Genomic DNA, 13,760 nt, shown 5'->3' with positions numbered 1-13,760 from the left:
GGGACAGAAGACTCCCCATGTTAGTTTAGAGAGGTTTGTGCCGACTGTTAAACCTAAGATGAAGAGAGTAGTGCACATGAAATCATCTGGTGGAAGTGGAGAAGGTAGTTCTGGGGTGTAGACAGACTCAACTGTGGACGAGTTGGATGGCAATGACAGCGAGCCAAAATCTGATGGCTCAGGAAAGGAGGTAGATGGAGCAGATGTGTCGACTATGCATGCATCGGTCCATGCAGTGAATTCTCTTAAGTGTGGAATGTGATGTAAGCGAGTAGATGAAGAGGGTTTATCTCTAAAGAAGATGAGGTTGAGTTTAGCCGTTGGAAGAACTAACCTGGATGCTATGATTATGGGTCTGTGTAACGTGAACCAACTCAAAAAGGTTAACAAGAAGCAAGGTAGGCCAAAAGGTACGGTGCAACAATAAACCTAAGGAGGTCAAGGTGGTTCAAGCTTCTTCGATGAAAGATTCTCCGGTGGAAAAATCCCCATTGAAAAAGAGTAAGCTTTCAAGAAAGGAGGAAAAGTTGGTGAATGGTTTGCCGGAAATCACTTTGGTTGAGGTTGTTAATGGTTTTAACCCGTCTAAGGGGAAGGAACCTACAGTGGTTTAGTAGGTGATCCTAGTTTTGATTGTCTATGCTAGTAGGAATGTCTCTATGAGTCTTGTAGAAGTGCTTGGCTTTAGCGTACCACAATTGCATGTTCGGCGTTTAAGATTAGATAGAATAGATTGCCTGCAAGGCGAGATATTGTTATTTGACATAGACTACTCTGAGCAAAAATGTATTATTGGAATAGTCTTCTGTACTATTCTTAATTTATGAACCATGGCATACTATTGATATGTTTCCATATTAAAAAAAAAAAAAAGTATATTATGAAGTAAAGTTATAAATGATGATATGGTCATTTTGAATGTAATAGAAAGAATTACAATTTAAATTATTTTATATATGTTTTAAATAAACGCATTACAGAAAATGTAAGAGCAGTAGAATCATACAAAATAAAAGATTAAGTTCAGGGCTCTGATTTAACTGTTGTCATTTCATTAAAAAATAGATTTTTTTTTTAAGACCAAGAGACAATTGCCCTTTCGGATTTGACCACGACGTTTGTTTCCGGGAGGAGAAACTAGTGGGTTTGTTACTTCCTTTTCGCCCCGATGACTCTCCCACAGTCCCACTTCAGCATTATCTACCAGCCTCCCACACGCCACACCAATCTCCAACGACATTCTTCGGTGGCCTCTACAGTTCATCAGATCTTCGTTGCTGGCAACCGTGGTATCCTTGAGGCAACCACTCCTAGCCTCTCTTTCTACATTTGTTACGGCTAAACCATGATCGGGAAGGAGTACACATAGTTTCCTCAAATCTATTTGAACGTTGATAGCCCAGTAAATTTTCTACATAATTTGCCACCTTTCACTCATGAATACCATTTATGTCATTGTAACACATTGTCATTAGCTCAAATTATTGTGAGACATTGCTGTTGTATTGTTTCCATTGTCATTCCCACTTAACATTTTCATTGTCATTGTAAATGAGTGAGTGAAATCAGAACGAGCAAAAGCCACACATTAACAACTACAAATCTCACATCACCAAAATTAAAGCGTGTTTCCTAGCCAATTGCATGCAACCTAGAAGAATCCAAAATTCTAAAAAATAATGTTATGTGAATCACTCTTTTGAGTATCAACTGCATCTTTTTTTTTTTTTATAGAAAAAATATTTTAAATACAAAAACCTCTACTACACCCAGACCCTAATTGATCGAATAAAATAATAGTTCTAATTAAGGAGGAACATAGTTCTCTCAAGTTTCTCCATTTGGTTTTGAATGTCCAAGATCCACCAATGCATCTGCGGCAAAGTTTGTTTATCTGAGTTCATGCATGATTAGAAAAATTTCAAAATCTCATGCAATCGAACGAATGTCTTGAATGATAGCTTTTAATCTCCATGGAATTCCACTTACTCCCTTGACACAATCAATGATTAGCTTCAAGTCCCCTTTAATCACGATCTTCTTAACAGCCTTTTGTTTGGCTTTGTTCAACTCTTCTCTAAGTGCTAATGCGCTTCAATAGAAGGTACACTTACTTGAATAACTCTCCTCCATCCCACAACGATCAGATTTCCACAGCAATCTCAAATAATGAAACCAAGAACAGCAGAGCAACAGATCCATCAAAATTTAGTTTGACTAAATTAAGGGGAGGGGGTTGCCATCTAATGTTGGCGTTGATGGTTTGAGGAACATTTCTATTCGCCTTAACTCAACAACTTTGGTAATCCACAAAACAAGCAGTCATTGATATTAAATAATTTCATTAAATGATATGGCACAGCCACAATAGAGTAACCATGATACCACGCTTGAACTTAGGATATAAGTTGTGTCCCAAAAATGACATAATTTGCCAGATTCACATGTAATTAGCACTCTAGCCTTTTTTTTTCGCCCATCGTACTCATATATGTAAAGACGTAAAGTGTCTCGTGTCAATAGTTTAAGAAAATACTACTCTACGTGGATTGATAAGTGAATTATTTAGTAGGTCAATACTCACTCTATATTTATTATGTCTTAAAGGGTATATGGCCCAAACTCAATAATTGGTCATAGGGACCAAATGGATTGGTCCATATCCTACACAAAATTAACAGCTTTGAACGCCAACACATTGGTCACTCATCTTAATCCCTTAATCATTATAATTGATTTTTTTTTTTAAGGGGTTGATTTTAGTACATTATATTGTTGATCCAATAATCCATATCTTAAATTAGCATTTAAATATCATCTCTGTAAAAAATCAATCGAATCGGAAATCGTTTAATTATCTAATTGAACCAAACAAATGACGGTTCTAACAACACTTACTACTATTATGATGAACCGTCTATATATTTCATAAAAATGAATAACTAAAAAGTCTTCAATTTGATTGATTTTTTTACAGAACTAATCTTTGTATTACTTTATACAACATAAATGATTGAATTATAAATTTTTTAAGTAAAAATATGTTAATCGACAATAAATGTGAATATGCTAGTTCACCCTTCCTAAAAATTGTCCGTCTCATAATAGGCTTCAAATCTTGTTGAAGATTATTAAGATTGCATTGCAAGTTGTGATAATATACACAAAAAGCACTAAATTGCATTTGGTCCTCTTAAAAGTCTCTACCCTTTATTCTTTAAGCATAAGAAAGATGGTGCCATACATCCGTTGATGCAAAAAGACCTGTATATCATTTGACCATAAGGTCATTGACTGTGTAATTATGCCACCTCAACATTTATCTTTTCTTTTTTGGCCATGGCTTATCATTTTTCAATTATCTACCATGCCCTTAGAAAGAGAGAGGTGATTAATTATCTTTTTGGTCCCCTCTTTTTATCATCTTTAGCCAAGTTTACTTTATTATGTGTGTCAAGTTTATGCTCTATACTTTGTTTTCAATTTAGCCAATTTGGGTTTTTTTCTTTTTTTGGTGAATTTCATGTTACTTCGTGCACGTACACATGATCACATCCAAGAAGGTCATTCTGTGTGCCTTAACTTGACGACTTATCCACAATGAAGATAATTGCTTTTTAGTATCTACTTGTGCACCTTATCAATTTCATTAATGTTTTACCCTTAGAGATCTCCTTGTCAAAATGTTTTTTCCTCCTGACCACTAAAAATAGATTGAATCTCAATCAACATTAACAAAATATGTAAAACCTCTAAAAAAAAAAAAACGCGGAAGTGCAGATTGCACAATGTCACATACATTTTACACAAAACTTAAAACCTCTAGTAATGTAGCAGTATTGAATTTTGAATGTGACACAAACTTAAGTACTAATGAGGAAGGGCAGGGCGCAGGTAGCTATGCTTTTCCAATCAATGCAGCTGAAGACTGATTGATATAAGTTGGGTTTATGTGTCTTCACATGCCAGGCATAGAGAGAAGAGCACATTGATTAGACGTCAATAGGTAGCTAAATTCTTCTTTTTGGGTTAGTAACGTCAATATCTGATTTACATTATAGCACTCACCCGTTGCATTTATTTAACTCAAAACTTTGGTTCAAATATAAATAAAAATGTTTTGGAACACTAATAAGATATCACTTTATTTCCTTTTTCACAGTTGTACTCCACATCATGAAGAAATGACATAGTGAAATCACATTTTTGATGTGTGAGTGGCTGATTTATAACCGTAACTTGGTAATCGTGCGTCGGTTTTAAAGTGAAACGTTACATGCACTGCAAGACTCTAAATAGATCAGATGTGGACAGAAACAACCTGCATTGTAAAAACAAACCTCGTTGGGCGAGCTTGTGTGACTCGTAAGTGTGATTTTGAATTGTACATATACGTTTATTTTACAAAAATATATATATTTATTATATCCACTGTGAACGTACAAAATTACCTCGGAACTGTAAATCAAAAATATGATTACATTTTTTTTATCAAGCATGGAACCCCTAAATGACTATATATATGAAATTATTTAAGTTTTCTCTAAAGTGAATTGAATCGTAGAATGAGATAGAATAACGCCAATAATCAAATGAACTATAATTTATCGACATGCATAAACATTTTAACGCCCTGAATCACTAGCGTTTGCGCGAGATGTGAGCCACCATTCTAAGCATCGCACTCAAACTCATGTGAGTTAAATCAATGAAAAATTGAAAAACAGGAAACCAAATTCAGATATGAGCTTGTACATGAAGGTTCTTGCAAAGAGGATAAAAACAAGAAAAGAAGAGAGAAAATCTAGCCAAAAAGAATCACATCCATGAACCATGCAGGCCTAACGTTCAGTTGACTCCCATCAATAAACCCCATTATTTAAATAAAACTCCCCCAATTATTTTATCATTTATTTTTTATCATTACAATACAAAAAGCAAAAACTCCACTCTCTCTCTCTCTCTCACAAAATTACCCCCTCTTTTCTCTCTCTCTGCTTTTCTCAGCTTCACATCCCCCAACTCTCCAAAGTCTCTACCTTTTTCTCTCTCTCTCTCTGTTTCTCTCTTCTCCATTCACAATTTCAAATCCCCAGCCCCCAACAGAAAGAAAAGAAAAGAAAAAAACCCTAAAAACCTCTGATCCGAGCCGGACCCATTTCCGCCCGGAGCGCCGCGGTCCGACCCTTTTCGTCCCGGGCCGAAACGCCGCCGATCCGATCTGGGTCCGGCGCGCCCCATTACCCGCGACCCGAGTGTCTCGGCTTCGCCTCAGGCTTTAGCTGAGTTTACTGGCTGCTCCCAGAAGAGTTGATTTTCCAGAGTAGAGGGCGAAATGTACAAGAACCAGCTGCAAGAGCTGGCCCAGAGGAGCTGCTTCAATTTGCCTTCCTACACGTGCATTCGGGAAGGTCCCGACCACGCGCCACGCTTCAAGGCCACCGTCAACTTTAACGGCGAGATCTTCGAGAGCCCTCACTACTGCAACACTCTCCGCCAGGCCGAGCACTCCGCCGCCGAGGTCGCCCTCAACTACCTCTCCAACCGCGGCCCCTCTCACTCCCTCGCCGCTAGGATACTGGTCAGTTCCCCCTCTCTCCCTATTCACGCCGTTAGGGTTTTGCGCGCGTGGCCCTCAGTCGCCGCAGTGGCTTTTTGGTTAATTGCTTGGTTTCCTCACTGATCAATTAGTGTATGAACATGATGATAAGCTTTGGCGCTGAAAATAATTAAAATTTTTTGTTTCTTGAAATTAAATTTTTTGTTTTTTTCTTCTTCTTCTTCTTCTTCTTCTTTAAATTGTGAGTGATCGGAGGTCTAGGCTCTAGATCACCGGCCGGCTAGAGTTGGGTGAAATGTCGAAAGTGTCCTCATTCTTTGGGAGTAGCAGGCAGTGAGATTCTTTGAATTCTGAGTAAGCTGACGACTGGGAAATGGAAATGCCATAAATTAGACGGTTGAAGGAGAGGGGTATTTTGGGTCATAAAAATGTGGGCTGTCAGTCAAACTTTAATGGAATCCAATTCATTGACCGCCGGATTGGTTGCCGGGAATGGCGAAGCAATTTTTAATACATAACTTGACTCATGGAATTGGAAAATATTAGTTGTTTTTTTTTTTTTGGCTAAAGTTGTGAGGAGGAGTGCAGTTTGGTAGAATTGATAGGGGTTCAAGGTAGATTAAAATGCCTATTAAACTGTGCTTTCATGCTTCTTTTTTGGGTTGGTTGCGATTTATAAGTTGATAGAACACCTCCTAAGCTGTGGTCCTTGCCAATAGAAGTTTGGAACCATTGGTTATTTTGCAGCTGAAATTAAAATCGCTTGTCAATGACAGTTGTGATCTGTATGGCTTTTGCACTCCACGTACCAAGATTTATGCTGCGACAAAATGTTCATAAGCATGTGCCAAAATATGACTTCCAGTTTCTGCCGAGTTTGAGTAGTATTTGCATGTGTTTCATTTCCCCTTTCAATGATTGATAGGTTATATTGTACCAGGAGTAATATCCAGAATTTTCCTTCATTGAAGTAGAAAGTCACAGTTTGCTCAAAAATATTGGTCAAACTCACGGGCAGTTTGATTTTCCCATTTTGTTTCCAATTTGCATGACGCGCTTTCATATTTTCACACACAATGGGTTGCACTTTAAAAAAGTTATATGGTAATATATTCTCGATACTGATGTGGCCGCACTTCGCAGGATGAGACGGGGGTTTACAAGAACCTCTTGCAGGAAATTGCTCAAAGAGTTGGAGCTCCGTTGCCGCAATACACAACATTCAGGTCTGGCCTTGGGCACCTACCTGTTTTTACCGGGACAGTTGAATTGGCTGGAATCACATTCACAGGCGACCCAGCCAAGAACAAAAAACAAGCAGAGAAGAATGCTGCAATGGCAGCTTGGTCATCTCTGAAACAATGTGAGTCCCTCAATATGGGTGTAGATGACCAACTTATAGTAATCCTACCAGAATTACAACTGAGATAAAAGAAAGTTAATCCTTACTGTTTGTCCCATCTGACCAAGTCAGGTGAACCATTTTGTTGCATTAAACAACGTTTTGGAGTTGTAGGCTGTGATTTAATGTCTTCATTTATTGCCGCATAAAATAGTTTGTGGCTTTCTTTCCTTACTTTTGTACGACATTTGGGGCATATTTGAAGTAGTTCATCTCCTCGAATAAATTTGTGAAAGAGCAGTTTTACTTCTGTGTGGCATCTTAAAACCTTTTAAGTTTTTAAGCTTGTTGATGTATTTTGCATTGCTTGTGTGTCTTGGGCAGAGTATAACTTGTTTTGTTTTTGGCAGTGGCAAAAGAAACGGCAAGTTCTTCATCTGAACATGAGAATAATGATGAGCTGGAACAGATCACTATAGCACGGGCCTTGCTCAATTATCGGTTGAAGGAGAAAATGTCAATGGCGAACCCCACTGCTCCTATACTGTTTCCAAAGAAGTTTCCAGCTCAGAACCCCAGGCCTACGAGTCCACAGCCTCCATCTGCTATGACCTCAAAAATACTCCCCCTAATTTGTCAAAAGCAAGCACCTCGTAGCAGATTCCAATCGAATGCTACAAATGAAAGTCTTGTACCAACCTCACATTCTTCTCCAGTGGAAAGCCGATGGACGCGTCCACAGAGATTCCCTGCTGCAGGAGCAGCTCCTTATGTCCCCATCCGACAGATGAGGACTCCTTGCCATAGGATGGCACCACCAGTGACTATAAGGACATCAGTGCCCGTGTTCTCTGCACCACCCCTTCCACCACCTCCTGGATTGCACCGCCAGGGAATGTGTGTTCCACCCGTACGAGTGGCTCCACCGGTCACTATGAGGCAAGCTGTGCCTGTATTTGCTGCTCCACCGGTGAGAAGAGATGATCCGAAAAAGGATGATCTTCCAACCAGTCGAAAAGAAGATCCTCCAATCATCCCAAAAGAAGCTTCTCCTGCTGTTATTGCCTCTCCCCTTCCAAATAAATCAATAGCTCAAGTAGTGGAAAAAACTGGAAGTGCATCTGCAAACGATTTGCAGGAATCCAAGACAGTGCAAGCCTTGGAACTACTACAAATTTGAAGGTGGTCGGGAAGAAGTTAAAACCATGGGAGACATAGATGCTTGTGTTGGCCTTAAGCTTGTTTTGTCATATTTCTCTTGTTATATGTGTTTTCATTTTAGTTCACCATCTTTCGTAATCATCTACCCTTTTTTATTTCGTTAAAAGCTGACAGTTGGCAGGTTGGTTTAGAATTAGCGGTCTTATATTAATGCCATTCAAGAGTTAGCTGTGTCAGTTTTTGGCTCTCTGATTAATAGTTCTGCATATAATTGGGATGGGATCATATATCTTCTGCCTGGAACTGATCATTGCATTATGCATGTCATTCAGGAAGAGCTGTGTGCTAGAGAAAGAGATGAGACATGGTTATAGTATTTTAAGTATCAAATTATATTAAGAGAAATTAATGTGTTGTCATACACTGCTCCTCCTTTGAAAGAAAATCTCCATTTCATCTTGCATTGCTGAAAAGTAACATTTTGTTGCAATTTGTAGTGGCGGGATTAAGTTTCATAAAAGACTGAAGTGAGTTCAACGAATTGATTCATGGGTGAGACTAAAGTGGGTTCACCGAATTGATTCAAATGAGGATTCTAGGAGAATTTGTTTAGGTATCAAATCATTAAATTTGAAAGTCGATTTTTAAAATGAGGATTCTAGGAGAATTTGTTTGATTCATGAAAGACTGAAGTGAGTTCAATGAGTTGATTCATGGGTGAGACTGAAGTGGGTTCTAATGACGATCTTTAAAACGAGGATTATAGGAGAATTTGTTTGGGTATCAGTCAAATGAGAGTCGATCTTTAAAATGAGAATTCTAGGAGAATTTGTTTGGGTATCAAATCATTAAATTTGAAAGTCGTCATCCAATACTCATTTTAAAGTCTCTTAATTCATAAAAAGAAACAACTACAAGTTCTGCAATTGAAATAGTGGTTAGTTTGGTTACTTGTAAGAGAATGAAATTATAATTTCTGCAACATTTTGAACAGAGGGAAACTTGAACCAAGGTAGATGAAACTACAGTGCGTATCTGCTCCGGAATCCAGTCCTTTGTTGAAGGACTTCACAATCTCGCATCCTAACTTCTAGACTGCCATACTTCACGCCGAGCATGGAAATTTGAAATCTATGCTTTCACTATACTACCCAAAACATTCGAGAAAATGAATAACTTCAAAATACCAAATTTGAATAGTCAAAACAGAGCTTTTCATTATTATTACTGTTGTATTTTACCTTTATTTTATTTTGTGCAATACTGGCTTAAAGGAGACGACCATTTCTTCAAGGTCATTTCCAACCAAGAAGTTTGATTGAGCAAAGTTCCCACAAATACCACCTTCCCAAGGACACTGTGCATTGCAAAGCAGAAAATCCCATCCTTTGGTGTAATGAAGGTTTGTATTGGTGTTAACTTCACATTACCGGAAAATTCTTTTATGTATCAGCGGTGCAAGTAAATCAACAAATCCAGCAGATCTCAGCCGTTGATAATTATAGACAATATTTTTTTAGGTAACCAAAAAAAGTTCTTAATGTTATCCAGTCGTCCATTCCTGTTGTGCAAATACAAGTCGGTGCACTGAATAGTCTCCACATTTAAAATGTACTATCAATATTGGCCCTCCAAGATTAGCATTGCTTTTGTAGCAAAGCTGAGTTTCCAAAGTTGGGTCATCTTCAATGGGTGCCATTGGTAGCTGCAGGGAGGGTGCAGCTACCAATCTGTCATAGAAATCTTGCGACAGAAGCATTTTCGGCTTTTTTGAGTTCACAAACATGTTGCCCTTTGAAATTTTTCCTGAAGAGCTAAAAGCCACAAACTTATCTCCAACACTGATTCCTCCCATTGTTACAAAACATGGGGTCTTGCCTTCTTTGAACACCAAGGAAGTTGAAACCACACCTTCACCCTTAACCTCACTACCATTGCCAAATTCATCTTGCTTTCAACTCTAGGATAAGTTTGAAATGGAACCAAACAGTAGGAGAATTTCAGTCAATTTCCTGCCTCCAAGCATAGAACCCAGTTGAGAAACAAGTGACGCAGACCCTTCTCCAAGCCCAATTTTACCCATCTCATTCTCATTAGAAGTCCCAATATTCTTATGCCTACAACCAAACACAACGTTTTCCAAGGCAATAACCCTGAGATCGATGTCAGTAGGAGAATTTCGGGCAATTTCCTGCCTCCAAGCATAGAACCCAGTTGGTAGTGACGCAGACCCTTCTCCAAGCCCAATTAAACCCATCTCATTCTCATTAGAAGTCCCAATATTTTTATGCCTACAACCAAACACAACGTTTTCCAAGGCAATAACCCTGAGATAGATGTTAAAGTAAAAGTCTCTTTGGCCAATACCCCTCGAGTCACTGAAGCACTTTCATAGGCATAGTTTTAATTGCAAGAGCTCTCGGGTGAACATGAGCTAGTCCCAATTGCTTTACATTCTTGTGCAGAACAAGAAAGGTCACGATAACTTCAAGACTCTTGGGGATTGAGCTTGGGATTCATCTGCTTATAGCATTCCTCACATGGCACACATTGTGTCCACAGTAGGTCACTGCCTGCATCTACCATGCCATAGATATCAAAGGGTGGATTTCTAATTGTGACCTTCATAAGATACTGGCCATTGTCAGCTCTCACTTGTGTGTGATTGGATGGAAATCAGAGAATGATAATGTTCTTGAAAGAGCCTTGTTGTGGTTGTAAAAGGGTGAATTGGGAGAGTCTTGAGGGATAAGTTTGACACTAAACCCACCATTAACACTGTCTATTGCTATAGTTGAATGGCACACACGATCGATGAGAAGAAGAAGAGCTACTATGCCAAACTGTGAATGCCAAATGGTGGTGTCTATGGCTGCCATTAAAGTGTTAAGGAGAACGTTCAAGGTTTAGGTTTTAGGGATTTGAAGCATGGATGATATATGTTTAAGAATAAATGATTTGAAAGAGATTGATGAGAGAATTGTGTGTTCCACTATTGATAATAGGAGCCCTATATATAGGGATTACAAAGTATATATTCTTATGATACAAGGAAAACTAGGAATTCTAGAACTTTCTCTCCTATTACAATCATAGAACTAACCCGAGTTTGACAAGACACACTAAATATCAACATTCTTCAACACTCCCCCGTGTGACGCTCAAACTTGGTGGTGATGCTTCAATCGTTGCCTCGTTAAAAACTTTGCTCGAGTGAAAAACCCTGTGGGATAAAAAACTACCTCGAGGAGGAGAAAAAGAGTACAACACGTCCTCTACTCTTCGAGATCGAACATGTCGACATCATAACTCCCCCTGATGTCGATATCTCCCCTTGATTGCTACAATCATGGGAGTTCGGATAGATTTCTTAATCCGAGGCTCTTTACATGTTTTTCAAAGGTGGATTTAGGTAACGGCTTAGTGAATAAGTCTACTACATTATCCTCTGATCGGATTTGATTCACTTAAATCTTTAGAAGTGATTGTTGTTGTTGATTGTAAAAGAACTTAGGCGATATATGATTGGTGTTGTCGCCCTTGATGAAACCTAACTTCATTTGTTCAATACAAGCTGCATTATCCTCATAAATGCACGTAGGTTCATCTGTGGTAGACTTCAAACCACAAGTTCCTCGAATATGTCTAATTACAGATCTTAGCCATATGCATTCATGCACGGATTCATGTAGAGCAATAATCTCTGCATGATTTGAGGAAGTAGCAACAAGAGTCTGTTTTGCAGACCTCCAAGATATCGCAGTGCTTCCCATGGTAAAGACATAACCTGTTTGGGAGTGACCTTTGTGAGGGTCAAAGAGATACCCTGCATCAGCAAATCAGCAAAACCTACCAAAACATCACCATCATTTTGATGGAGAGGAGAAGGAGAACGCCGCCCACCATGGGCGGCAGTGGCCATACCTTGGACGGCGGCATCTTGCCTTATGGGGTCCGATCCCAATTTTCTGTCATTCCTCTTCTCTCTGTAGGGATAAAATAGGCCCATATCAATCGTACCTTTTAAGTATCGAAAGATTGTCTTTACACCAATCCAATGGCGGCGTGTTGGCGCAGAACTATGTCGAGCTAACAAGTTCATTGCGAATGAGATGTCCGGTCTTATGCATTAAGCTAAGTATAATAATGCACCTATTGCACTTAAATAGGGCACTTCGACCTCTAATAACTCTTCGTCCTCACCCTTTGGACGAATGGATCTTTTCCAGGCTCAAGACTATGGCCAATCATGAGAGTACTCACAGGCTTTGCTTTATCTTCATTAAAGCGCCTTAGAATTTTCTGAGTATATGCAGACTGATGGATCAAAATTCCATCATCACGGTTACCGTGGTTTGGCAGGAACTGCTGCCTGAATCCGTATAGGTCCGGTTTTACAGTTTTCGTCTTTTAGTCAGAAAATTGGGCCAATCTTTTGAAGGCCTTCCATTCCGAACTAGCTCTTGCACTCTTGATAACAAATGATCCTTAGGATGTGTAGAATGGATCTAGAAAGTTTCGACTCATTTGGAGTTTATTTGGTCAGTCTGCCGCTCCTCCTTCCTTGCCTAGCTTAGTTTCTCCTAGACTGAGTAGGAGAATATGCTAAGATTGAAAGTTTAGTGCATTTCCAAGGTTCTCCATCATTCCTAGCATGATAAGGAAAACATAATAAATATATATATATATATATATAAATAAACATAAAGGTTAAGTAAAAGTGCAAGACTACGAGAATAATTACTAAGTAATTATGGACCTAACACACGGTGCTCAAGTTCTAACCCGAGATAAAACTGTGTTTTCCCAAGATATTTCATCTTAAATTCGGATTTCAAAAACTTAGTAGTTTCCTTTAACTCATCTAGAGTTCCAATTAGGTTCATGTCATCGACATAAACTGCTACAATTGCAAATACGGAACTTGTTCTTTTAATGAACACGCATGTGCATATTTCATTGTTAATATATCCCTTCCCAATCAAGTAGTCGCTTAGACGGTTATACCACATCAGTTCGGATTTTTTTAATCTGTATAGTGAGCATTTTAATCTTATTTAAAAACACACTTCGTGGTTTAGAGCCACTTCATTTGGGTAATTGAAGGCCATCTGGAACCTTTATATATATTTCTGAATCTAGATCCCCATAAAGATATGCTGCAACCACATCCATAAGTTGCATGTCAAGTTTTTCAGAAACTACCAAACTGACAACGTAGCGAAACGTTATAACGTCTGTTACGGGAGAATATGTCTCCTCATAGTCGATTCTAGAGCGTTGTGAGAAACCTTGTGCCACAAGGCGGGCTTTATATCTAACAACCTCATTTTTCTCATTACGCTTTCTAACAAAGACCCATTTATGGTCAACAGGCTTTACATTTGGGTATGTCTGCGTTATAGGCCTAAATACCTATCTCTTTGCTAGTGAATCTAATTTAGCCTGGATCGCATCTTTTCATTAGGCCAATCCGCTCTTTGTTGACACTCTTCAATAGAGCGAGGTTCGATATCATCATACTCTATAATTCTTTTTGCAACAAAATATGCAAAGGCATCATTAATTAATAGAAATAGAGTTTCTATTCATCGTCTCATGTACACTAGTGTAATTCAGGGAGATCTCTCTATTCTCTGAAATTGGTTCTGACATTGGAACGTCCCCCAATGATGTTTCTTGGACATAACCATAATC

The 13,760-nt window shown here is 38.7% G+C and overlaps 1 protein-coding gene across 1 annotated transcript; it reads left to right on the top strand.

Annotated features, from left to right (window-relative positions):
- Positions 1-4,965: 4,965 nt before the first annotated feature.
- On the top strand, positions 4,966-8,385 carry LOC112165875 (double-stranded RNA-binding protein 2). Its single transcript, XM_024302573.2, has 3 exons — positions 4,966-5,581; positions 6,704-6,923; positions 7,313-8,385. The coding sequence occupies exons 1-3, from the start codon at positions 5,336-5,338 to the stop codon at positions 8,080-8,082; spliced, it is 1,236 nt and encodes a 411-aa protein (XP_024158341.1). The 5' UTR covers positions 4,966-5,335; the 3' UTR covers positions 8,083-8,385.
- The last annotated feature ends 5,375 nt before the right edge of the window (positions 8,386-13,760 follow it).

This window comes from Rosa chinensis, chromosome 5 (assembly GCF_002994745.2).
Source record: "Rosa chinensis cultivar Old Blush chromosome 5, RchiOBHm-V2, whole genome shotgun sequence".
Taxonomy (NCBI): domain Eukaryota; kingdom Viridiplantae; phylum Streptophyta; class Magnoliopsida; order Rosales; family Rosaceae; genus Rosa; species Rosa chinensis.
This window is presented reverse-complemented; position numbering and strand designations above follow the sequence as displayed.